At 32.5% G+C, this 27998-nt stretch overlaps 1 protein-coding gene and 1 pseudogene across 1 annotated transcript; one reads left to right on the top strand and one right to left on the bottom strand.

Moving 5' to 3' along the window:
* Window positions 1–126: 126 nt before the first annotated feature.
* LOC149498931 (uncharacterized) lies at window positions 127–5979 on the bottom strand (annotated as a pseudogene).
* A 14656-nt stretch (window positions 5980–20635) lies between these two features.
* Window positions 20636–27284, top strand: LOC105629793 (fatty acyl-CoA reductase 3). Its single transcript, XM_089724562.1, has 10 exons — window positions 20636–20856; window positions 20942–21045; window positions 21256–21461; window positions 21546–21646; window positions 21979–22171; window positions 24710–24871; window positions 24999–25080; window positions 26327–26596; window positions 26745–26872; window positions 26963–27284. Exons 1-10 carry the CDS (start codon window positions 20778–20780, stop codon window positions 27114–27116), a joined length of 1479 nt encoding a protein of 492 aa, XP_089580688.1. The 5' UTR covers window positions 20636–20777; the 3' UTR covers window positions 27117–27284.
* The last annotated feature ends 714 nt before the right edge of the window (window positions 27285–27998 follow it).

The raw sequence follows: 27998 nt of genomic DNA, 5'->3' as shown, positions 1-27998 counted from the left end.
TCTCAGCTAAATTAAAAACAAATATTGAAATGTTAGAGAGTCTCCTTCTTCTAAGGAAGCTTCCTGTCAATGATAAAAAATAAAAATAATAATTCTCCTTTATATATAAAATTAAATAATAAAATATTAATTAGATTCATGGATCAAACTTTTAATTTTTGGTATCAAAGTATAGAGATATATCCTCGTTTTTTTTTTTTTTTCAGTCTTCAAATTTTTTTTTTTTTTTTTTATAATTTTATTGTGGAGAAGTATATAGAAGAAATATGAGTACAAATTGATACCATATGAAAAAAAAAAAGAAAAGAAAAAGGAGATATATGAGCTTAATTGGTCAATATTCTCAATTTTGTTGTATCAAATGTCAACGACCGAACAGAATGAACAAAGTTTGATCAACAGTCAAATCAGCATTTTGAAGTTCAAACTTCAAACCCATCTTTTGGCAGATACTTCTGTTTAGAAAACTCCCAAGATGATTGTAATTGGTAAACCTACCTTACAATGAATATTATTTTTTAGTTGTAAGATCTTTTGGATTTGAATGTCAAAAGGAATATTTTATGCAGGGATGGTATTGGTGGGTGCACTAAGATTTACAGTTGTGCACAAGATTTTCAATGAAGTGATATGAAAAATGAGATTACTTGATTTATTTCAATGAAGTATAATTTGAACTTGTTGGAATTCTACTTACCATAATGATTATAATTGGCTATTTGGGTAATTGTCCTTCGATACTTATATACCTTTCTTTTTCTTTTTTAACTCTAATCAATATCATATTCTAACATTTTTATATTAAATTTATTTGGACGCGATTTATAGATGTATTCATGGATCAAACTATTCAAAACAATCGATCCTAATATATTTTTTGAAAATATTAAAAAGAGAGAAGAAATTTCTCTTGGTGTTCTTCTAAACTTTGTTGGCCAAATCATCATTTTGTATTCATTTAGAATGTGGTTTGAATTTAATCTGCCATTTATGTCTTTCTTAGTACAAGAGGGAAGTCAGGAATTTAAATTAAAATAGATAACCTTAAGCACCAAAGTTAAAGGGGAAAAGTAGTTAAAATAACAAAATTCGTGAAAGACAAAGAGTTGCAAAATGTTTTCTTTTTATCGTTCTGTTTGAAAAAAAATTAGTAATTTTTTATATTTGTGTTATTTGTTTTTGATTCACTGGGATGCCTGTGGTGGGGGGAGGGACTTGGGACCGTGCCTCCAAATTCCAGAATTTTTTTTTTTTAAATTTTGATTTATAATTTAGTATATATATATTTTTTATTTTAGTCCTTTAACTTTTAAAAAATTTATTTCGGCCGACAAATTTTAGAGTTTGGGTCTGCACCTGCTCAAAAGTTCGAAATAACGCAATTCTTTTTATGAGAATTTTACGAGTACTCATATTATATGATTTATCAATTCTAATTTTGTTTGGATAAAATATTAAAGAAAAAATTTTGAATTTGAATTTATTTAATATATATTTACTGCTTGACTTAGAATGTAAATATTTAAAAAAAAAAAGAAAAAAAAAATCGAAAGTCTTGCTGGCGACCATCTCACCGAAAAATAAAAGGGATAGTTTACCTAATGCTATTACGATTAGACAATTAACATAAATGGTGCCTCTAATATAAAATATATTGTTCATACATATTAACCATAATAATATTACTGATGGACCCAAACTTGTCGTGTTAAGAACAAATAACCCGCAGCTATATACATACTTCACCCAATAACAGCAAAATGGATGCTCATGGCGGCTCTTTTACACTTCGCGATGATTTATTATTAGGAAAAATAATTATTTCGCCTCTGAGGTTAAGTAGTCTCCGATATTTATATAAATATTTATAACATTTTTGAGGTTTATTTTTGTCTTATTAATTGGTCTTTCCGTCCAGAAAACACATTTTTTCCATTAATTTTGAAAGGAAAAGACGAAATTATCCTTTATAAGTTTTCATTATTTCGTCTATGAGGTTTGCCATAATTATTTAAGTAGTCCCTGACATTTATATAAATATTTATAATATCCTTGAGATTCACTTTCATCATATTCTTTGATCACTCGGTTCAAAAAATATACATTTTTCTGTTAACTTTTAATAGAATGACCAAACTAACCCTAATTTTTAATAGAATTTTGATTGCATGTATTGAAATGAAAGCTTGTATTTACAAGGAATGTAAATAAACAGTGCCCAGGAAAAATAAAAATAATGCTTAGAAAATTAAATTGCTTAACTCGTTAGAGAGTTTAATTTGATTGTTGAATTTGTCGGAGAATTTTTAGTTGCCTCTTGTTAGGATTCCCTTGCTCCTTTTATAAGCTTCGCAGGTGGTTAGCAAAAAGATCTACTGACACACGTTTCCATTAGTTTCTTTAGTGTTCCACCTCCCTGTACGTGAACAACCGCATAAAGAGTGTTTGCTCAATTGCAGATCACGTCTTCTTTATCTCTTTCTTTTAATTAATTAATCAATTAACAATATTAATTGGGTCCCAATAAAATCCAAGCCAAATCCAAAATATAAAGCTTAAATTTAAAAACTTACAAAATGGGTTCAACAATTGTCCCCATATCAAGTTGGCCTCATAGATTATGCTTAATATGTTAGCCTCTTTTGAAAATCCAAACCATTTTATAATTTAAAATTTTAAAAATTAAAAATTAAAATACAATTTCACAATCACACTTTTTGCAGACTCCTAAATATTAATACTACCCAAAAAAAAAAAAAAAAAAAAAAAAACACTCCATTCATCTTATCTTCCAGCATTCTGTGCCGTCACCAACAAAGAATCCTAAGACTGAGAATTGCAGAATGAATATCGGCCAAGGTATTATAATCCACTGCTTCGCCACTTTCTTTCATTCGCCACCATCAAAACACAAATTGATTTTTTTTTTTTTTTATTTATATACTTGTGGAGTTCATCTTTTGTCGTTGGCCATTAATTAATTGCCATCATCCTTGTTACTTTCCACCTCTGAACATGTAAGTTCTATCTTTCTTTCTTTTTTTAATTATATATATATATATAAAATAATATACATTTTTTTAATAAGTATAATAGATAAGTGGATTTTTTTCTAGATGGCAGTGAATTTGTCAAATGAGAATTAATGATTTGGTTCCTATGTTTTGTCTCTGATGAATTTTTGAAGAATCATAGCCATGGAACCAATAAAAAATTATTCTATAGGCACCAAATTTTCAATATCAACTCCACCAGCAACATTTTTTTCTAGATTTTGGCACCAGTGAAAACAATTTCCTATCCTGACTAAGGGAAAAAACTAGTTCCTCTGAGATAGAATATAAATAATATACCTTTAATTTTCAGCTAATAGGTTCTACTGCTTCATTTGCTAACTCCTTGGGCGGTGCCCTTGCTAATGCACTAGCTCCTCAAGTAAGTTCCTCTGCTAAACTTTGCACCATTTCTTTCTATCATGTTCTCTCCATGGACATCTGCGACTGGTTCCACAGTCTCTCTATTAGCTATTTCCAGATATGTTTTTTCAAATTAAGGCGACTCCTATGACTCATACGTCGGCAGTCTCCTCTTTTTCACTAATTAAGATTCAGATATTCCATCTATCTGTTCTCCACAGGTATGTTCTCTATCGCACCTGCTTATCTTTGTTGGATCCACTTGCTTATGCTTTGCAAATGGCTCCTCTTCTAATTTTATTTGTTGTTATTATTGAGATTGAGGATCCATTACCTGAGATTTACTCCTTTTTTTCGAGTGATCTACATTCTTCTTCTCAGGTACATGCTTGGATAAAAAGCTATAAGGCACACTCCTTTACTATTTCATAGCACCAGTGGACCTGATACCAGTTCAAATATACGAACCTTGATTATCCCTTTTTCTTTTGGGATTTGTGTGAATATATTTAAAGCCGTGAATTGGCCTTTACACATTTATGGCATAAACGACCAGTAGGCCTATTTAATTTATTCATGATTGTCATGAGATCAGCTATATCACCTACCTATATTATTGTGTTACATGCTACATGTGACCTTTCTTAATGGGACCGTGGGATCAGCCCCACTACATTCATTGCTGATGATCCTTCATTTCTCACTTGGTGGGATAGTACTCCTTGAGGAAACGACTACTGACATTTCTCTTGTGCGACTCTCCTGTACTACTTGATAGCCAATCAACATTTCCTCTAGGACCTTGTAAGTAAAAATAGTTGTGATTTTTTGTTTCAGCTTAAGTTTTAACAGGCTGCTAACATATGTTAATCTTGGATCCTCAGGTGTGTTGAGGTTGATTTCCTCCAAGGGATCCTAGACTCCTGTAAGAATGTCATCCAACTTTGGTAATGCAGGGCTAAGCTCATACAACTGGACTTCTTCCCTGAAATTATCTACCAGCTCTTCTTCAAATATCACTTCAGCCCCATCAACTTCCTCCGACTCTTCCATAGCTAACCTGTCAAACAGTTGCTGCAAATAAGCTTTTGAGATGGCAGCTATAACTGCTACCATCTCCTTATTAGTATATGACTTAATAGTCATGGAGCTTTGAGACATTAGTCTCCCACCTCCGCCTTTTGTAAGGCACGATGGCTAATGATGGTGTTGGACCAACTCCAGAGGTCTTTACAGCTGATGAGCTATCAGAAGATGTGCTAGGATCCTTTGAAGCTTCACTAATTAAACACTCTAGTTGTTTTATAGGTCAAGCTCCCTCTGAAAACTTCTATTGTCAATATTGTTGTGACTCTTTAGGTGTCTTCAAGGACTTCGAATTAACCTGCAGCTTCTTTAATTGATCAATGATACTCCTCAGATCTACTTCAACAGCGTGATAGATGCCACAGGTGGGAAAGGATCCTCATTAATAAATATATGCTCTTTGTAAGGAAATCTCAACACTCCTCTGTTAATGCGATCCTGTAGAGCATTCTTGAAATTTCAACAGTTATTGGTATTATGGTTCCAGGAATCATAGTACTTACAGTATTGCTTTCCCTTCATCTCCTCTTCCGTTGGTAGCTTATGACCAGATGGAAGAGATATAAACTTTTCCTTCAGTAAGAAATCAAAAATCTTATCAGTCTTAGAAACATCAAATGTGAATTGAGTCTCTGAACTAGATTTCTTCTTCTGAGGAGCCGTCTTTATTAGAGCTCTAAGGTTTGGACACACAAAGCAACCTGCATTCACCAAGTGAGCCACAATTATTTCTGATGAAGCTCTTGATAGTAAGTTCCTAATGAGCTTCTTTTCATCTATGATTCTTCTTTCAGCAGCTCTTCATATTCTGTTACCTTAGTTGCCAGCTCATAGAAATCTCTAAACTCCATCCCTTGGAATTTCTTCCTCAATTTGAAGTCCAAGCCTCTCTAAGCCATATTGACAAACTCGTGTTTAGTGAGAATGCCTTACACCTATTCCTCAGCTTCTTAAATCTTGTAATAAATGAGTCAGCCATCTCTCCACTTCTTTGCGTCAGTTTGGATAACTCGGCCACACAAACCTCTATCTCAGATCTAAAGAACTGGTATGAAAGAGACTCTCCATCTCATACCATAAATTGATTGAGTTCCTCGGAAGTGTTGAATACTAGGTGAAAGCTGTACCTATCAAGGAAACAATCAAAACTTATAGTTAGCAAAATTCTCTAGATTCACAAGTCCCTATATTGGATGGTGAATCTGGCTATATGCTCCATGGTCAATTGTCCATCTTCTCTAGAGAATAGTGTGAAGTCTGGAATTCTGTACCCCTTGGGATAAGGGTTCTTTGTGTTGATGGTTTCTATATAAGGCTTCACAAACTCTAGGTGGCCAACCTGCCTGAGGCCAGGCCCATACAGCTCCTGCACAGCGTCCCTCAAAACATCCATGGTGACTTAGGGAATTTGAGGAACATGGTTCCTACCGCTTGAGGCACCATAGTGCACCAGTGTATGTATTCTGGGGAGCTGCATTGAAGGCAAACCCTTTAGTTCCTTGGCTTCCTCCTATGCCTGTCAACGACTGAGGAGCATGAGAAACCTCAGCCTCATAAACACCTGGGTGATTCATATGACTAGTGGTCCCAAAAACAACATTTACTATAGGCCTAGACAGGTGCCTTTGATCAGTGGTGCATTGGCTCCTCTTTTTGATGTGGTGGTTGATACCTCTCTTCAGTAAGAGCACGACCACTGTCAGTGGCCCCCAAGGGACTTTGAGGTGGTTGGCCCCCGAGTTCTTTGGCACACTTGGATGAAGATTCGTTCCCCTCCTTAGCAGAAGACTTGGCAGTAGGAGATTGATTGATGAGTTAGTTCACAACATCAATCTTCTTTCCTGTGACCTTAACTTCATGGTTTGTAGTAATTGGGACATCATCTGACTATTATTCCTCTATGCTTCCAGAATTGCCTTCACATTAGAAGAACTAAAGTTAATGACAACATCATCAGAAATAGAGGTGTTTTACCTGAGTGTTTATTGAGGTCGTCGGAGGTAAGTGCAATTTTTGGGGGATTTTGAGTAGGAGAGTTGATTTCTCCTTCCTCATAAGGAGATGTTCCTCATTCAGGGCTTCCAAAGCCTACTCTCGTAGGTCCTCCATTCGAATCTAGAAACCCGGCAATAGTTTCGTTTTCAATAACAGGACGAGTTTTTCGAGTCATGGTGTTCTCTCAAAAGTCAAGTGAAAAATGGAATGCACAAAAATAGTCCCACTAGCCGTGCCACTAAAGATTATTGGTTCTTTTTTTTAGAAAAGAGCAACAAATCTGCTGATTGACAACTTGGGTTGTGAATTAATTATGTGCATGCCAGGTGTGTGGAGTACACCTACTGAAAAATAAAGTGCGCTCGATCTAACTTCTAAGTTGTGGATTTGGTTCCACGGTATACACTTCACCAGTTGTGCGATTGAAAAAAATTTGAGCAGAGGAAATTATAAAGAGAGTTTGATTTCTTGAAATGTATATAGAATTTTGATTGCGTGTATTGAAATGAAAGCTTGTATTTACAAGGAATGTAAATAAATAGTGCTTAGGAAAAATAAAGACAATGCTTAGAAAATTAAATTGCTTGACTCATTGGAGAGTTTGATTTGATTTGTTGAATTCATTGGAGAATTTTTGATTGCCTCTTGTTAGGGTTCCCTTGCTCCTTCTATAAGCTTCACGGGTGATTACCAAAAGTATCCACGGACACACATTTCCATTAGTTTCTTTAGTGTCCCACCTTCCTGTACGTGAAAAACCACTTAAGGAGTGCTTGCTTAACTGCAGATTAGATCTTCTTTATCTCTTTCTTTTAATTAATTAATTAATTAATTAATAGAAATTAATTAATCAATTAATAACCAAAAATAATATTAATTAGGTCCCAATAAAATCCAAGCCAAACCCAAAATATAAAACCTAAATTTAAAAACTCACAAAATGGGTTCAACAAGGTTCAAGTAGCATAATAAGATATCATCTACAAGGATAAGGAATAATGTTATTTTTTGTGCTTGAATTTGTGATTTTTTTTTTTCAATTTTGGTGTTTGCACGGAAAATGCTATTAATTGAATGTCTGAACTTTTAATTTTTTTTCAATTTAGTGTCTCTTGATAGAGTACAATCGGAATATACATTAGGACTATGTGAGCCCACTTTTACCTAATTGAACGCTTATTTAGCCAAACATTTAATATTACATCATGATGCCAACATGGCAACTGTTTAGAAATTGTCATAGTAATCTCATTTAATTATCATAATAAATAAAATTAGTATATATATATATATATATATATATATATATATATATATATATATATATATATATATATATATATATATATATATATATATATATATATATATTTTATTGAAATTCAAGTTGTCCAGCTAGGTAAAAGTGGGTTTCACAAAGTCCGTACGCTCAATTAATAGTTTTTTCTATTCAAACACCAAAATAGAAAAAAAAAATCATAAGTTCAGATACAAAAAATAACATTATCCCCAGGGATAATGGGGACTGAGTATTAGGTTTTAATCCAATTTGAATTAAGAATAGATGATTGTTTCTTTCAAATCTAAATGAACTAAAGAAAAAGAAAAGATTTGAACTAGTAAAATGAAAATCAAGCTATCTAGATTAATGTATTCAAGTAAAAGAAAACATTAGTTTTGGGAATGATACCATTGAATATCTATATCTGATTTAAGTTTCCATTTTTAATCCATTAGGAGATGCATCTTGAAGGGAAGGAAAACGTGCCGAGATCATTAAAATACCTACTTTCGTGGTTTAGTGATGATCTCAACCCATTAGTCTTTGTGATTCTCCCTAATTCCTTAAGGTATTAGCTCATTTCTGAGTCTATTTTTCAGGTTTTCATATGGGTCAATCCAAAGAGAGGTTTCACCTTTTGATTCTTCACCCTCTCTTTCATATTCATACATACAAGCATGAAGCTCTACATACCAATAAGCATTAAGCGCACCACACATAAATCAAGAAAATATCAATTTGGATTAAAATAAGGAAAAATGATTACAAATATTATGTTCAAATGGGTCTTTACCCAACACTAGTTAAGGAACTACTTACTCAACATTCTCAAATTTCTTAATCTGGGATTCAGAAGAAAAGTAGGCTCTAGAGTCATCCTTTGTCAACAATAAAAATAGAGGCAGACTCTACTTTTTCTTGTTAACTATGGAGTGGATTCTTTGAGCAAACCCAATAGGAAAGAGAAGGAAGATTCTTTCTTTACTTCCAACCAGCTCTCCCTCTAGGGTTTCTTTTTCCTTTTCTTTTCTGAGTATTCCTAGCTTTCTTATTGTCATCTAATTTCATCATTTCCTTTTTATAGTCTAGGTGTTGATGGGAGGGAAATTCAGACAGTCCCTAATCGAATCTCTTGCTTTTAGTGCCACAAAAGGAAAAGCTCCGTCAGACCTAGCGTCGTGTCTTGCTTGCTGGCTTCGGACTTCAAAGAGCACATGGCTTGACATATGGCCCAGCTGCGAATAGAGTTCCATAGATGAAACCCAACTTTAAGAAATGCTTAGATCGCATATTGTTTCTTCAATTTATATGGTTATTTGCAAGGCTGTGCTGTTTGTCATGAGTCTTCTGGCTTATGAGGAGAGAAAACACGACCGTAGGAAAGGTCGTGCTTTTGGATAGGTGCTTTTGACTCTTGAGTAGATAAACATGTTTGAGAGACCAGCCGTTTGAATCGACTACAAATCTGTCCTTTTTTTATTGGCCTAAAATTACTGTAATGCCTTTGCTTTTGGGTTTCCCCAAGAAGAGATGAGACCTGCACTATAAGACAAAATGGATGCAAAATATTTACAATGCATGCAAAACTAAATTTAATTTATTCAAAGTGCCTTTAATTGAACTAATCTAAATGATAAAAAGGTGTAATTTATATACATGAAATGCATACATCAATATATAATTTTTTTTAAGAGCAAAAAAAATTTGCATTAGGAATTAAAAAGTGAATACAAACAAGGAGGTGTATTTTCCTAAATTTGGAAACTAACATATTGATAGGAAGCTCGTGCTAAAGAGTAAGCTCTTATATTAGCTTGTGTTCAAATCTATCGTATGGACACATCCAACATATGATTTAAAAACCAATGGACAATCATTAATAATCAAACCAAAAAGGGAAGAATCAAAGTTAGATGAAAGTAATGCAAACACTAGTTGTTGTGAATATGCGAAAATGCAACTAGGCCCACGAATATTAGATTCTAGCCAATCCAAGGTCGACCTTAAAGCCAATGCCTCTACAATCAAAACTTCATAGCAACCTTGGTATCTGCCTGATAAAGCCATTAAGAACCGTCCTAACCATAAGCCTAAATCCTGAGATGCTCAAATTGAAAAATATAGCCCCATCTATAAAAATATTCCATATAATAGGTGCAGCAGTTGGTTACCTAAAATAGGGAGGCTTTCCATGCAATGAATGGACATGATGGTTTAGTGACAATGATGATCTCTAATCTGTCAATGCATTAGTGATAGATTGACAAATAGAACTTGTACACAACATACATTGATTCCAAGTGAAATGATTCCTCGTATACCAAAATTTCCAAGCAACAAAAACCAGTTTGCAAATTAAAGCAACATCATTAGAATCCAAAACTTGCAAAACAAATTGCTTAAACGCTATATTTTGATTAGGAATAAAGCCATTAGCAACAAAACTTCTTTTATATTTGGGCGTTTCATTAAAATATGATCCAAATCCTCCTCCATCATAAAAATTACACATTATATCCACATCAACCCCTCTCTCAAATAACTTTGTTTTTGTTGGCAAAATATTTTTAAGAGCTCTCCATAAAAAAAACTTTTGGAGGGATTTTTAATCTCCAAATCCTACTCCAAATACCTTCTTCTCTCTCATTATCAATTCTACCCAAGACCCTTTGACAAAGATAATAACAAGATTTCACTGAAAACACACCTCTCTTATCATAATGCCAATGGTCTCGTCCTTTCTATGATGTAAACTTGATGGTATTGTCAATATAGCCCGTATATCAAGCATAGTAAATCTCTCAATAATTTTGACAACATTCCAAGTCCTCTTTCCATAACTCATAAATCACTAACCTTCAAATATAGATCAATAAAAACATCCCATCATCAGCTACAAAACTACCGTCTTTTGGAATCCAAGGATTAATTAAAACTGAAATTCTCTCACCATTTACAACAAGCCATCGAATACCCTGTTTTAAGACTTCTTTAGCTAAGAACACACTCTTCCAAATAAATCTGGGGTTCACCCTAAAGAAGTTGATAAAAAATCCTCATTGGAAAAATATTTAGCTTTGTAAATCCGATATAAAAGAGTAATAGTATTGGTTAACAACCTCCACCCTTGCTTAATATAGAAATATTAAAACACTGCATATCTTTTAAACCCAACCCTCCATCTCATTTGCTCTTACACATCGTATCCCACAATATCCAATGGATCTTATGATTTCCACCCCTTTTACTACCCCACCAATATGGATTCATAATTTTTTAAGAGTCACTACAAATAGACAAAGGCAAATGAAAGGCACTCATAGCATAGGTGGGCATAGCCTATGTAATAGATTTTAAAAGAACTTCCTTACCAGCTCTAGATACTAGTCTATTTTGCCACCCATTAACTTGTTTCCAAAGCTTATCCTTTGAGAAATAAAAGATTTGTTTCTTATTCCTACCTATAAAGGAAGGAAGCCCCAAATACGTGCCACCATCTAAAGGTGATAAAACGCCCAAAATTCCTGAAATGACCAGCTTTAGATCCTGTGAAACATTAGGACTAAACACGATGCTTGATTTTTGGAAATTAATTGATTGTCCCGAAGCAGATTCATATTCTATTAAGATATATTTAATCTTTCTACTTTTGTTCTTATTAGCCTTAATAAAGAATAATGAATCATCCGCAAATAACAAGTGAGAAACTCTTGGACATTTTATGCTTGCCCTACAACCATGAATCCATCCATGAATTTCTGCTTCTCTCAGCATTACTTACAGACCCTCAGAATATAAAATAAAAAGATAAGGAGAAAGGGGATCTCCTTGTCTAATACTAGGACCAGGATTAATATGACCTATAACTTCATCATTACATAAAATAGAGTACTGCACACTATAAGCACACATCATCATCTATCCAACCCATTTTTCTAAGGAAACTAACCTAAGAAGCATTTCTTTTAAAAACAACATTGTCATATGCCTTCAAAATGTCTATTTTTAAATTAGTAACTCCCTTACTACCCCTAAGACGTTTCATACCATGAATAGTCTCAAATGGTACAACAATATTATTAGTTATCAATCTACCGGTGCTATACTAGACACAACTTGGACTAAAAATTTTTTTAGTCTATTTGCTAAGACTTTAGAGACTATTTTATATAAAACATTACAAAGGGATATAGGGCGAAAATTAGACACATATTTAGCATTATTCTTTTTTTGAATTAAAACAATGAGAGTATCACATAAGGTATTTAGAAATTTATCCTCCTCCAACCAAGTGACACAACTAGAAAAAATAGCATAGCCAATCATATTCCAAAACCTCTGATAAAAAGCAGCATTCAGTCCATCCGGACCTGGAAATTTATCCGGATGCATTTGAAAAACATTTTTAAATTCACCAATATGAAATGATGCAATGAAACAAGTGTTGGTTATGTGGCAAATATCCCACATCGGGATTTTAGGAAGGGAGAGGGGCTCTTTTTGGCTATAAAAAGGAGCCTAGTTTCTTCATTTAAATCATCCCAACTTGTCTTCCAATACTTAGTGGGTTAGACAAGTTTCTCTCGTCTCTCAATTTGTATATTTCTTTAGTCAAATATTACGCAAAATTTCCCGAACCTCATTAAAATTTTGGTGTTCTCTCTTCTTTATTGCTTTTTCTTTATTTATTTAATAGCTATTGTTGGGCAAAAATATTTTGGTGGTTATGGTCTGACTAATTGCATGTCTAGGTAAATTCTGTCAAACGACACGAATTTAGTCCAAGGCAGACTGTTTGTGACTCCTCCACTTATCTGGGAATTTACCTAGTGTAGTTACTCAGTACAGTAATTCACAAATTATTTTAAATTTGGTGGAAAAAGCTCAATTTCCACAACAAGTGGTATCAGAGCCAAAGTCACTAAGTATTCACTGTGGTTGCAGCATAGTCTGATCTGCCACATAAAAAAGGTTCCTTGTTTGTGTTCCGCATTTTGAAAATTGATTTTATAGCTATTAAATATTTAAAGCAGAAATGGCAGACGGAAAGAAAAATACCACACCTGCTATAGCATCGACCTTAGTAAGAAATGTTGTATCAAATGCAAGATTTACAGTGGAGATTTTTTATGGCACCGGTCATTTCGGCATGTGGCAGAGCAAACTTCTAGACGCTCTCTTTCAGCAAGGTCTAGATGTTGCTATTGAAGACGAGAAACCAAACAAGATGGAGGAGAGTGAATGGAGGATCATCAATCGTCTGGCATGTGGTACAATTCGATCGTGTCCTTCTAGAGAGCAAAAATATGCTTTCTCGAAAGAAACTTCTGCAAACAGATTGTGGAAGGCATTGGAGGATAAATTTTTGAAGAAAAACGATAAGAACAAACTCTTTATGAAAAAGAAATTGTATCGCTTCAATTATGTTCCTGGTATCACTATGAATGAACACATCACAAAGTTTAATCAGTTGGTGGCTGATTTGTTCAATTTGGATGTGACATTTGCAGACGAAGATTTGGCAATGTTATTGCTGGCATCTCTTCCTGATGAATTTGACTTTCTTACAATGACTCTAATCCACGGGAATAAAGATGTGACTTTCATGAAGTTTGTGCTGATCTTTACAGCCATGAATTGAGAAAGATAGAAAAGAAGGAAAAGGCAACTGAAGTAGAAGCTCTAATGGTTAGAGGCCGTTCACGAAGCCAAAAGAAAGGGGGAAAGAAAAGTAGATCCTATTCAAAAGCCAGAGTTGAAAAAGATGAGTGTGCCTTTTGTCGTGAGAAAGGTCACTGGAAGAAAGATTGTCCAAAGCTGAAAGCCAAAGGCAAAGCTGTTATTGATTCAAACATAGCTGGGTATGATGATGCAGACTCAGACTTCTCATTAGCTATCATGGCATCTATAGACAATTCATCAGCAAATTCGACAAGTTCTGGTGAGGCATGGCTGCTAGACTCTGCATGCAGTCATCATATGAGTCCCCATCGAGACTGGTTTTTTGACTTTAAAGAACTTGAAAATGAAGTTGTCTATACTGCAAATAATGTTCCTTACTACACAGAAGAGATTGGTTCAATCCATTTGAAGAATCATAATGGGTCGATCAGGATCCAGACTGATGTTCGATATGTACCGAGTTTGACAAAGAATCTCATTTCAGTGGGAGTCCTAGAATCAAAAGGACTCATTATAATTGCGAAAGATGGAATGATGAAAGTCATCTCGGGTGCACTTGTGGTGATGAAAGGAGTTCGGAGAAGGAATAATTTGTACTACTATCAGGGTAATACAATTATTGGATCGACAGCAGCAGTTGTTTCTAGTGATGACAAAGAGTTGGAAACAACTAGATTGTGGCATAGGCGTTTGGGACATGCAGGTGAAAAATCCTTGAAAATATTGTCAGATCAGGGATTATTGAAAGATGTCAAAACCTACAAGTTGGACTTCTGTAAGCATTGCACCAAAGGAAAGCAGTTAAGAGTGAAATTTGGCATCGGAATCCATAATACCAAGGGTATTTTGGACTATGTTCACTCTGATGTATGGGGACCCTCTACAATGACTTATTTGGGTGGCAAACATTATTATGTGACCTTTGTCGATGATTTCTCTCGAAGGGTTTGGGTGCATACTTTGAAGTTAAAAGATGAAGTGCTAGGAGTTTTCCTTAAATGGAAAAAATTGGTGGAAACTCAGACGGGCAGACGCATCAAATGTCTCTGAACAGACAATGGAGGAGAATACAAAAATGATGCTTTTGATAAAATCTGCGCAGATGAAGGCATTGTTCGGCACTTCACAGTTAGAAATACACCACAGCAGAATGGGGTGTCAGAACGCATGAACCGAACGTTGCTGGAGAAAGTTCGGTGTATGTTGTCTAATGTTGGGTTAGACAAGAAATTTTAAGCTGAGGCTTTGTCATATGCGTGCCATCTCATTAATCGATTACCATCAACTGCTATTGGTGGCAAAACACCTATAGAGTTATGGTGTGGAGAACCTGCTAATGATTATGATTCCTTACGTGTATTTAGTTCCACTGCATACTATCATGTTCAGGAATCGAAGCTGGATCCAAGAGCTAAGAAAGCCATTTTCATGGGGATAAGCACAGGTGTTAAAGGCTATCGACTATGGTGTACAAAATAAAAAATAATAATCTTTAGCAGAGATGTCGCTTTTGATGAATCTACCATGTTAAAAAAGGTGACAGTAGAGCAGTCAGATGGTACTCCACAATAGGTGGAGTTTGATAGAAAAATCCTAGTGACAGGTACTGAACCCGTAGAAACTCCTAAGGTAGAAGGAGGTTCAGATAAAGAGGAGGTTCAACTCCAAGAACCTCCACAGCAACTTGAGTCAATTGCACTTGATAGGCGAAGAAGATCTATAAGAAAGCCTGCTCGTTTTGGCGATATGGTGGCCTATGCATCTTTAATTGCAGATGATAGCATTCCATCCACTTTTAATGAAGCTATCAAAAGTTCAAACGAATTAAAGTGGAGAAAAGCTATGGAAGATGAAATGAAGTCCTTTTATAAGAATCAGACGTGGAACTTAGTTGATCCACCAAAGGGAAAGAAGGCAATCGGATGCAAATGGGTATATGCAAAGAAAGAAGGATTTCCTGACAGAGACATTGTTCACTATCAGGTAAGGTTGGTAGCTAAAGGCTACGCTCAAACGGAGGGAATTGATTATAATGAAGTGTTTTCTCCAGTTGTAAAACATTCCTCCATTCGGATTTTGTTAGCCTTGGTAGCCCAGTTTGATTTGGAACTAGTTCAATTGGATGTAAAAACTGCGTTTTTACATGGAGATCTGGAAGAGGAAATCTACATGACTCAGCCAGAAGGATTCAAAGTTGCTGGAAAGGAAAATATGGTATGCAAACTAGAAAAATCACTTTATGGATTGAAGCAATCTCCAAGGCAGTGGTACAAGCGATTTGATAAGTTTGTGCAAGGGCAAAAGTACACAAGAAGCAAATACGATCATTGTATGTATTTGTGCGAGCTACAAGATGGCTCTTTCATTTATCTACTTTTGTATGTTAATGATATGTTGATAGCTTCAAAGAATAAAGAAAAAATTGAGAATTTGAAGAATCAGTTGAATCAAGAATTTGAAATGAAAGATCTAGGCGAAGCAAAAACGGATTCTCGGCGTCGAGATAACCAGAGATAGGAAATTGGGGATACTTTGTCTGAATCAGAAGCAATATCTGAGAAAGATACTAAAGCGTTTTTGTATGGATGACAAAATCAAGCCTATTAGTACACCTCTTGCTCCTCATTTCAAACTCAATACAGCTTAGTTGCCAAAAAATGATGCAGAATGAGAATACATGTCAAAAGTTCCCTATACAAATGTTGTAGGCAGCTTGATATATGCTATGGTGTGTACAAGACCAGGCATTTCACAGGCAGTTGGAGTTATGAGCAAATACATGCATGATCCTGGCAAGGATCATTGGCAAGTTGAGAAATGGATTCTGCGGTACCTTCTGAACACCGTGGATGTTAGATTGATTTTTGAGCAGAATAAGAATAGTGGTCAACGCATAATCGGATACTGTGATTATGATTTTGCCAGTGATTTGGATAAACATCGATCAACTACTGGTTATGTGTTTACTCTTGCAAAAGCACCAGTTAGTTGGAAGTCTACTTTACAGTCAATAGTGGCTTTGTCTACAATAGAGGCAGAGTATATGGCAGTTACAGAGACTTGAAGAAAGCAATTTGGCTTCAAGGATTGCTTGATGAATTGGGAATTAGGCAAAATAACATTGTTGTACATTGCGATAGCCAAAGTGCTATTCACTTGGCAAAGAACCAAGTTTATCATTCAAGAACGAAGCATATCGACGTTCGATTTCATTTTGTTAGAGAAATTCTAAAGGAAGGACAGGTTCAACTCCAAAAGATTCAGACTGCTGAGAATCCTGTTGATATGTTGACAAAAGTGGTGACAGCTGTCAAGTTCAAATACTGTTTGGACTTGATTAATATTGTTAAAAATTAAAGTTTGGCATGACCAAGCGCATTTGTAGACATTGCAAATTTGTGAGAGATCGAGCAGAAGCTTGCATTGGTGGGATTTTCCCCAAGGTGGAGATTGTTGGTTATGTGGCAAATATCCCACATTGAGATTTTAGGAAGGGAGAGGGGTTCATTTTAGCTATAAAAAGGAGCCTAGTTTCTTCATTTTAATCATCCCAACTTGTCTTTCAATACCTAGTGAGTTGGAAAAGTTTCTTTCCTCTCTCAATTTGTATATTTCTTCAGTGAAATGTAAATTTGGTAGTGTCTGAGGACGTAGGCAAAATTGCCCAAACCTCGTTAAAATTCTGGTGTTCTCTCTTATTTATTGCTTTAACTTTATTTATTTAATAGCTATTGTTGGGCAAAAATATTTTGGTGGTTGTTGTCTGATTAATTGCATGTCTAGGTAAATTCTGTCAAACGACACAAATTTAGTGCAAGGCAAGTGGATTTTAAGTGAGATCGTTTATAACTCCTCCACTTATCTGGGAATTTACCTGGTGTAGTTAATCAGTACAGTAATTCACAAATTGTTTTAAATTTGGTAGAAAAAGCCCAATTTCCACAACAACAAGTATTATCAACATTTGAAATCTGTTAATCAAGCAAACCAGTTATGCGAGAAGCATTAACGGAAGTTCCAAAACACAGATTATGAAAGTAGTCTAACACCAATGTCTAAATTCCAGCTCTATCATAAATCCAATCATTAGCTGCATTTTTTTAAACTTGAAATGTTGTTACATCTTCTGCGATTTTTAATAGAGGCATGGAAATATTTTGAGTTTTGATCCCCATACCTCAACCAAAAATACTTGGCTTGTTGTCTACGTCGAATTTCCTCTTGCTCCAACAAGGATTCCATTCCTCACGCAATTGATAAATTTCTACATCAGTCATAGTGTTTCTAGCATCTTCCAAAAGTCGCTTGATATACTGTTTACGCTGCCGAAATTCCAAATTTCGAGTTTTATCCTATAAAATAAGCTCATGCACTACCGATGTCTTACGATCCATCAATCCTATATTATCTGAAATTGTCTTACAATCCATCAATTCCATATTATCTGAAATTGTCCAACCCCTATCAACTACAATGGAAACATTAGGTTCCCTTAACCAATGGTTGTCAAATCGAAAAATACATCGTTGTTGTAAATTATTAACCAGGACGGGTTCCAAAAGAATAATCTGGAAACAGACATTGCCATCTATCATTAGCCAGCCCTCGATCAAGTCGTTCCTAAATCTGAACCATATTCTGAAACTGTTGCTCCCATGTAAAAATAGAACCTTCTGAAGTAATGTCAATTAATCCACGATCTGTCAGAACTTCTTGAAAACCATGAATAAGAATTAATACTTTGATTGAATTGGACGAGAAAAGAATGACTTGTATGATAAAAAGATCACTTTTATATTTTAATATTAATATTAAAATAAAGTCATAAGGCACATAAAATATCACATATTCCAAGTTATAAGAAGACTGAAAATATTTTTCAGTCTAATTTTAATATTTTTTTTAACTAATTTTCAATACTGCAAGTAATTTAGAAAATATTTTTCAAAAATAAATTATTTTCCGAAAATAAATAGAGTCTAAATTATTTTTCTATTTATTTAAGTGTAGAACTGAAATAAACTATAAATTGTTTTTTTTAGGGATCAAATTCTCAATTTTACAGAAATCATCCATAAAATTTAAATGTTTTTACCGGTTGACTCTCTCTTCATATCGTAGATCATATTATTACTATCACATGATTATATTTAAACACTGACACACACGTTCCGCAGGCAGTTGTTGCTATAAATGTTTTGAAAGGTTAGGTTAGGTTGGAATACGGACATATTATAGCTATAAATGTTCCATTTTTGTGTATAGCGTTGCTTCATGTTCTGCTGCGTAGGCCACCATCCCGCACCAAAAATTCATTTCCTCAAACCAAATTTTTTATCTTCATTTCATCATTTATTTCTTGAAAGCCTAAAATATCTAGACAAATGTATATGTTAGAGAGTGAAATACATTGAATAATGATAAAAAAAAATAAAAGACTTCTGATTAAATGAGTGGTGTATTAAGTACACGTCCATTGGTTTTCTCTAACCATATTTCTTACTCACTCAATAATAAACTCAAGAGTTTCGTCTACATTGAACCCTCTTTTTCTTTTTTCCTTTTTCTTTATTTAATTAAATCTTAGTTTTAGTTTGGAGATATTGCTGTCAATCAGCGGTGGCCTCTATTTTTTCACTTTTTCTTTTGCTTTAATATTTTATTTGATTTTAATAAAATTGCATTTGTTTTCCTCTAACATATTTGTTTTTTCTTTATTTTTATTTTTATTTTTTTTTTGGTTATTGTTGCTTTACCTGTATATTTGGAGCTTTTTTTGCAATCTTTCTTGAGGATTTTTGTTCTTTTCTTTTTTGTGAAGGTTTAGTACTACCTAAAAGCGTGATATTTGATTTTATTTTGTTGGAGAATTTAGATCTTAATTTGCGAATTTGTATTTTCAATCAATGGAGCCTATAGTGTGGTCTGTTCATCCATTAATACTATTGCGCATAGTGGCAGGAATTCATTTGTGTACATCATATAAAAAAAGTTTTTTAAAAAAAGCAATCTAAGTATAGAAGAACCAAATAAATTATTTTACGTTCAATCAATTAAAAGATGAGTTGTTACTATAAAGATTTATATATGTTGTCAAGGTCATTTTCAAGCAGAAAAATCTAATATTTTCTCTTTTATTTTTTGTTTTGTTATTCAAATAAAAGAATATATATAACCTACGGGTTGTGGCTCAGTTAGCAACGTAAGGTTGGGCATGTAAGAAGAGCTTTCGGGTTCGATCTCACTAAACACACCTACAAGGAGGGTCGAAGAATTTTAGCTATGATTAAATCTTGAGCTAGATTAGATAGTTTATATACCGGTGGTTCACACACATAAAAAAGAATATAAATAATAATTTTTTAATTTATTAAAAGATAAGAGAATTTTCCATTAATTATGATAATAAGTTTTATGTTTTTAATCTAATTGAATATGGTAACACTTTACATTATTATTATTTACTAATAAATTATATCATAAAAAAAGAACTCTTATATGGAAATAGACTGAATTTTTTTTTTTTTGGTATAATCAAGAGATTTAATTCCAGTAAAATATGCTTATGAAGAATCAAATTTATGGTCTCACACCTACGAAAAAAAAAAAACCGACTAAATTTTGATATTCACATTCTGAGTCTTACCATAAACTTTGACGGCAAAATACAAATCATGAAAAGTTGGACTTTATATCAAATTTTAAATTTAAAACAATATATACAGATAGTACAATTGCCAAATTTCTAAATTCACCAATTGAATTCTATATGAAAGCAAAAATCCTTTTTAATAAATAAAAAAAAGAATTTGTTCCTTTTGTTGTTAAATTTGACTCTAAAAGTCAAATTTGAAATCTCTCTGTTTTTTTTATTTATTTAAATTTCAGTAACATTGAGATAAAGTTGTAAATTTTGAAGATTTAGCATGCGGATTATTTAATTACTATATATATTTTGTAGTTTATAATTTATAAATTGTAAATCATATTTAGTACATATTAAAAATTGAGTAAATTATCTTTCTATCAATTCTCTAAATAGTAAATTTTTGGACAGATATATAGATATGGATATAAAGATAAATAAAATTCAATAAATGACATAAACTACCAAAGAATGCAGATATGTAAAACGTGTACTCCACTTCACTATATATGATTGTCCCCTCTCTACCTTATATGAAATGGGACTTGGATTTTGGCCAAAGCAAAAGTGTCCTCTTTTCTAATTTAAATATACGAACCCACCTATTCAATAACTCATCTCTCTCTCTCTCTCTCTCTCTCTCTCTCTCTCTCTCTCTCTCTCTCTGAAAATGGAGTTTGGAAGCATTCTTCAATTTCTTGAAAACAAGAATATTTTGATCACTGGTGCAACTGGGTTTCTAGCAAAGAGTACTAATCATCATTTTCTTTCTTTACTTTTTATTTTTTCTTTTTGAGTATAAAATTAATTTATGGGTTATTTTCTATTGTGCAGTAATGGTGGAGAAAATATTAAGAGTGCAACCAAATGTGCAGAAGTTGTACCTTCTTTTGAGAGCCGCAGATGCTAAGTCTGCTTCTCAACGCTTTCACAATGAGGTAAACAGTTCAAGGAATTTAAAAAGAAAATTTTTGTTTCTTTTCTTAAAAGACAAAGATACGATGATAGGTTTAAAAAACTTGTCTCTGTTTTAAGCGCATTTTTTTTTTCTTGGTTTTTCCTTTTCTTGAAATATATGGGTTTTTGGTGTCATCATCTTTTTTTCTTCTTCTCTTTTTATTTTTATTTTTTTTTTTTTTTAATTTCAGATTATAGGGAAGGACTTGTTCAGAGTACTAAAAGAAAAATGCGGAGCAAATCTAAATTCTTTTATAAATGAAAAAATTGTCCTTCTCACTGGTGACATTTCTTATGATGAGGATTTGGGAGTGAAAGAATCCAGTTTGAGAGAGGAGATGTGGAAAGAATTGGATGTTATTGTTAATTTAGCAGCAACAACCAATTTTGATGAAAGGTATGATTAAAAAAAAAATAGTACTTAGCATAGTTATTTTTAGAAAATAAACTAAGTTGATTTTCAATTAATTATTTTATTCAGATATGATGTGGCACTTGAAGTCAACACAATTGGAGCTAAGCATGTTATGTGTTTTGCCAACAAGTGTGTTAAGCTCAAGGTTCTTATCCATGTCTCCACTGGTAAGATTATATATATATATATATATATATATATATATTTTTTTTTTTTTTTCTGATATAATAATAATAGTAAGAATAATGTGGAAATATAATGCATCTATTTAACCAAATCCGTTCGGCGAAAATATTAGAAATAAGTTTGGTTACGTTATATTATATTCCATTATTGCTCAGAAAACGTAATTTATTTTTATTTTTTTGCTTTTAAATAGAAGTTAATATTATTATTGATATACATAAAAAAACAATATATATAGAACTAATAAGTTAAATAAGATTAACTTAATCTTAGAATGAAAAGAATAAAGAGGGTGGTGGTCCATATTTTTCAGCTTATGTTTCTGGAGAGAAGTCAGGACTGATACTAGAAAATCCATTTGGAAATGGAGAGACACTTAATGGAGTTTCTGGATTAGACATTGATGAAGAGAAGAAACTGGTCGATCTCAAATTAGATGAACTTCAATCACAAGGGGCCACTCCTCAAGCTATCAAGGAAGCCATGAAAGATATGGGCATCCAAAGGTTTGGTCCTATATATTTATATATATACTTCACTGCACATACCTACGTTTTCTAGCCAATGCATTCACCTTTATACTTCACTGCACATACCTACGTAAAAAAACCTTAAGCATCAGAAATTTTTACTTTAACCCTTTAACTTATAAAATTATACCTATTAATAAATTTTGGTTAAATAACATTAGAGTTATTTTTAAATTTATAAGCATGTAAGATTGCAAGTTTAAAGTCTAACTGAAGCTAATTAGTAATAACAATCTTAATTTGAGATTGCCAGTTGAGCCATCGAGATCGAAAAAACAATGTTTTATTTAGTTAATTACGATGAAATTTAATGCAATCAAACATATTTTTAGTGTAATTTATAATAGCCTAATGTTTTATAATAGCACTGATATACATTTATGATGAGAGAAAAATTATATTAACCTATTCTTAAATATGATTATAAATGAGATAAAAATTTTTATTAATTAAGTTTTATCAAATTTTGAAAATATAATTATATAAATTTTGAAACTACTGTAATTCTGTTGAATTAAAATGTATTTTTAAATATACCAGAAAATATTTATTATTATTTTTCACTAGGTGACTTTACACAATAATATTTCAGTGCAAAAACAAAACTACTACACAGAGTTTGGGTAGGGACAAGAACTGTAGAGATGTGAAACTTTTAATATAAGCAATACATAAAGGATTAACTATTTGAATTTTCTGGATTTGGACACATCACAATTAAATCAAAATAATTTTAGGTGTCATGAGACAAGTACTTAGAAGCATAAAAATTCATAGGAGGAAGATAACCTACCAATCTACTGATAGAACAGATGTTGATGGTTTTTGTTTTGGCCTTATTAATACCTTCGCAGTGTCAAATCAAAATATTAAATTTGTATTCAAGATTTATTCAGCAAAATTAGTTGTTAATTGATTTGATAATATTTATAGTTACTTTAATAACTTTTCATAAAACGTTAAAAGCTAAATATTATATGGGTTAACCTTTTATAAAATGCTACTTTAATATTTAAAAGCTAGTTTAAACGCTATATTACCAACAATGTAAAAGGTCTATTCAGCAAAATTAATTATTTTAGTAGCGTTTAACTGTTAGTTGTTTGAGTCATTTTTCATAAAACGCTAAAAGTTAAACATCACATGAGTTAACTTTTTATAAAACATTACATTAATCTCTAAAAGCTAGTTCAAACACTATGTTACAGAATACTATAAGAAATAACGTATAGTGATTTGACTGGTCCAAATGCTAAAAACTATTTAAAAAATTGTTGTTGAAACAAGTCAAAAAATAGCACCTGTCGAAATATCATCATCATCATCATCATTTTGAATTTCACCAAGAGATTTGTCATATTTCGAACTGGAGTGATATTTACAATTTGAGTGCATTATACGTATAGACAAATCTTATTGTTATATAGGGCTCAGTTTTCAGTACAAAATTTTAGATAAAAACTAGTGAATATAGCAAGTCACACGTTGTTTCTACATATGCTTAGCAAGTAATTTACATTATAGACTGTCGGCAAATATAAAATTTAATGAAGAAAACAAAGTAACGCTTAATAAGATATTTATCAGATTGATAAACTACTTCAACTGTGTAAAAGTGATAACATAATTTTGATTTGAGAAGTACATTTTGTTGGAAAGACAAAAAATCTTTAAACTCTACGGTTCTAAGGGATTAACACCTTATTGTTATAGGAAAAAAAAAAAACTTTTTGATTTTTATGATTTGATTCTTAGAATTAATACCCAATATCTAAGATTTTGTGTAAATGTATAATTCGTGTATATTAAAATTAAAATCATAATAATGCGATTTACACTTTTTTGAACAAAATATTTATAAATGAAAAAGATAAATAAAAAAAATTTACACTAAACAACAAATAGAATTTCAAATTCTCTTAGATCGGAGAGAATATAGATGTTGGGGCTCATAATTTATTTTCTTTCATATTTTCTTTTTTCCCATATTTTTTTCATTTCTAAATAAGTGGAGAAAAGAAAATTTATTTTTTTCATTGAATCTACCAGAATTAACAACCAGAACGGAAGTACCAGGACATCCAAAATTTATTTTTTTAAATGAATGCATTTATCATCTTGACAGGGAATAGTAAAAAGTATGATTAAAGCATTCACATTTTGAGAGTGACACCAACCCACTGACCACGGCTCAGAAAAAGTATTAAAAAAGGTAGTTGAACAACTATTAAATGTAGTTCAACAGATGACAAATGTAATGGGTAAGAATAATCCGAACAGTGTTTTAAACGTAAATATAATTTGGTTTAGCAGTTGAAACACTTAATTTTATCCCGTGAATGAAAAATTGAGTTAAGAAGTTGATATTTTAGGAAAGATTTTTTAGTGTAATCAATTTTCCACGTAAAAATAATTAATCTTTGTCTAACCATTCAAACGGAAATGAGAGGATAACCATAAAAGTACATAAAAAAGCATCTTTTTATTAGTGTACTAATTAACATTTATCGTTAGGGCGAAGGTGTATGGATGGCCAAATACTTACGTATTTACAAAGGCAATGGGAGAGATGCTTGTAGGACACTTAAAGGGCAATTTGTCGGTTGTCATCGTAAGACCTACCATTGTAACCAGCACTTACAAAGAACCCTTCCCTGGTTGGGTTGAAGGTGTCAGGCATGTCACTATAATTCTCCTTATGGTTATATAATTAGTTCTTGTATTTAAGTTTCTGTTTGATTCTTGAGAGATTAGCAGAAGGAAAATAACAGAATAATGTGTTTATCTCTGTCTGTTATTGTAGAACAATTGACAGTTTGGCTGTTGGGTATGCGAAAGGAAGACTTACATGCTTTCTTGGTGATATTAATGGAATTGTTGATGTGGTGAGTTAAATTTTAATTTATTTTTTTCCTACAAAAATCCAATTTTCCTCACGATTTATTGATATTAGATAATTTTTTAATACATTGGAAATTTTCAACCAGATTTTTAGGGGTATCATAGTTTGAACTTTAAACCTCTTATAATATGAGATAAATATTCCTTATCGAATTACTAGTCCAATGATTTCCCATATTGCACCGAATTTCTCTTTGATTGTTGTATCCGCATTTCAGAAACGTTTTCTATAGTGAAGTATTTGAAAATGTCTTGTTCAATTTCCATAATTAAATTGTATTAATTTAAAAATATGTCTTCGCTTTCAGAAACTTGTTACTTTAATTCAAAATAATCTCAAAAAATGTATTTAATTGGTTTGGTACAGTGATAGATCAAAACATCAAGTGTAGGTAAGTCCTTCTCAAACACGAAATAAAAAGTTATATAGCCTCTTTTCTCTCGGTATTACTTTTCCCATCTTCAAAAATTTTCTCTTTCTTCTCTACTCTTTATTTTCTCTAATTTCCTACCCTTTGCTCAGTATCCAAACAAATATCATCGTTAAGGTCTCTATAACTGAAGTTCTAACAAGATCAGAAAAAAACCTTGCAGCATAACCCCTTATATTTTAAGATATTGAAATAGAGAGAGAGTAAAAGCAAGAGATTGATAATTCAAAGAGAGAATCTGTATATTTTTCTTCTTTTCTTCTGTTATTATTATTATTATTATTTTTTACATAAACATATAGTATATGAAGAGCGGAGGTGGCTAGATCATATAAACATAAAAGGAAACCCTAGCTGTCTATGCAGGGAAGGAAATAAAAAAAAGATGCACCTTTTTCTGCTCCTTGTGCTTGTGCAAAGGCACGCACCAAAACCAAAAGCTTCTGCCTCATGAATATCGCCAGCCTTTCAATGTTTAAGGTTCCAACCTTCATAGGGCGCACCTTTAATAATTATGATTAGACTTGGCTTATTGTCGGATATCTTTGATAGTTTGTAATAATTTATGTTTTATATTAATAAATATAATTCAATATTTTTTATAATTATGCGTTTCCCATGTTTTTAATTTCCCACATTTTTTAAGATTCTATTTTTCGTGTCCATCTGTGTATTTTAACATTTCCGCATTTTAGTGTTTCCACGTTGTTTCGGTGCAACATAGATTATATTTTTAGACCTAGTAATTTGCTAATTTGTTTGATGGTAAAGTTTTGGAGATTAAGTATAAATTTTGCAGATACCAGGAGATATGGTGGTGAACGCAATAATTGTAGCAATGGTGGCTCATGCTAATGAACCAAGTGATAATGCAATTTATCAAGTGGGTTCTTCAGTTAGACATCCTGTTAGATACAGTAACCTTCAGGATTACGGATTGAGCTACTTTACCAGAAAACCATGGATTGGTAAAGATGGGAAACCTGTCAAAGTTGGTAAAGTTAAAGTCTTAGAAACCATGAATAGCTTTCACAGATACATGGCTCTCCGTTACTTGTTATTGCTAAAGGTTTGTTATTTCTTTGAAAAAAACATGCTATATATAATATTGAAGTTGATTAATCTGTCTTTTTCTTTTTTTGGTATAACCGAAGTGGTTTAATCCACTCGGACTGTATAGCATAAAAGTTTCTTTTCTAATCTCTCTTTTAATACAGGGACTGGAATTTGCAAACACAGCATTTTGTAATCATTTTGAGGGCATGTACAGTGACCTCAGTAGGAAGATCAACTATGTTATGAAACTGGTGGAACTATATAGGCCATACTTGTTCTTCAAGGGAGTGTATGTATCGTGTGATTAATTTTTACAAAATGATTTATATATAATTTACCAAATATTTCATTGTTAATTTACTTTATCACATAATTGCAGATTTGATGATATGAACACAGAAAAATTGCGAATGGCGGCGAAAGAGAATGGTGTGGAGAATGATTTGTTCTATTTCGATCCAAAATCTATTGATTGGGAAAATTACTTCACAAATATTCATATTCCTGGCATCGTAAAATATGTGTTTAAATGATAATTAACCGTTAGAAGGGGGAAATAAAAGATCATATATAGTTTTCTTTCATTATTAATTATTTCCAAGAAAATTGTAATTCTATTCAGACTGTGTTCTTTTTTAAGGGTAATTAGTATTATTTATGTATGATTTGCTCATGTCAGAATTAATTATATATTTTAAGAAGTGTCTTTCCAGTGTTCTTAAAACTCAACAATTTCCTTTTTCTAGAACGTATGCTTTTTTTTTTTTTTTTCTTTTTGGATTGATATTTCAAGTTCAGAAATGTAGTGTGTTGGGCAATAATGAGAACTACTTGACCTTCCGTGTCTGATTATGCATGAGACAGAATTCTGGTGAAGAATCATCCAGAAATTAAATTGTGATATGACATATACTAACAAACCAGAACCATATTTAACAGACCATTAATAACCGTTAGATTCATACTTACAATTATTTGCAAATGATTCCCTAACAGTAAGGGTAATTGCTGTTTATACCAGTTATTGGGCATCAGCTCTGATACTATTCGTTGGGTCCTTTCAACCAATTAAGAGAAAATTAACGTAGCGGAAAATAGAAATGGGACACACAAAAATTTACGTGGTTCACCCTCAACTGTTTAGGGTTACGTCTACGGGACAATTGCCTGGGATCAAGTGTCCCAAGTTTGACTCTTCATAGCGTACCATTTCTGTTAGAGATTGTACTTTCTGGATTTAATTCTTTCTGGCTTTTAAATCGTTATAAATGCTGTCAGTACGGTAGAGTATGGAAAATTCATTTCATTGTATATAAACATGCTTGTTGGTGTAGTGCAATATTAGAATACTTATTTTATGAAAAAAATTACGTCCCTGTATATTTTAAAATACAAATACTTCATCCTTACATTTC

Source organism: Jatropha curcas, chromosome 1 (assembly GCF_041381405.1).
Source record: "Jatropha curcas cultivar XTBG-Jc1 chromosome 1, XTBG_Jcur_1.0, whole genome shotgun sequence".
Classification (NCBI taxonomy): domain Eukaryota; kingdom Viridiplantae; phylum Streptophyta; class Magnoliopsida; order Malpighiales; family Euphorbiaceae; genus Jatropha; species Jatropha curcas.
Note: the sequence above shows the minus strand (reverse complement) of the source record. Positions and strands in the feature narration are given on the sequence as shown.

Bases quoted from the DNA above. Each gene is read 5' to 3' on its own strand.
- LOC105629793 (XM_089724562.1), top strand. From the start codon at position 20,778: ATGGAGTTTGGAAGCATTCTTCAATTTCTTGAAAACAAGAATATTTTG. The intron at 21,462-21,545 runs GTATGATTAAAA...TATTTTATTCAG, and splicing joins ACAACCAATTTTGATGAAAG to ATATGATGTGGCACTTGAAG. The intron at 22,172-24,709 runs GTTTGGTCCTAT...ATTTATCGTTAG, and splicing joins AAAGATATGGGCATCCAAAG to GGCGAAGGTGTATGGATGGC.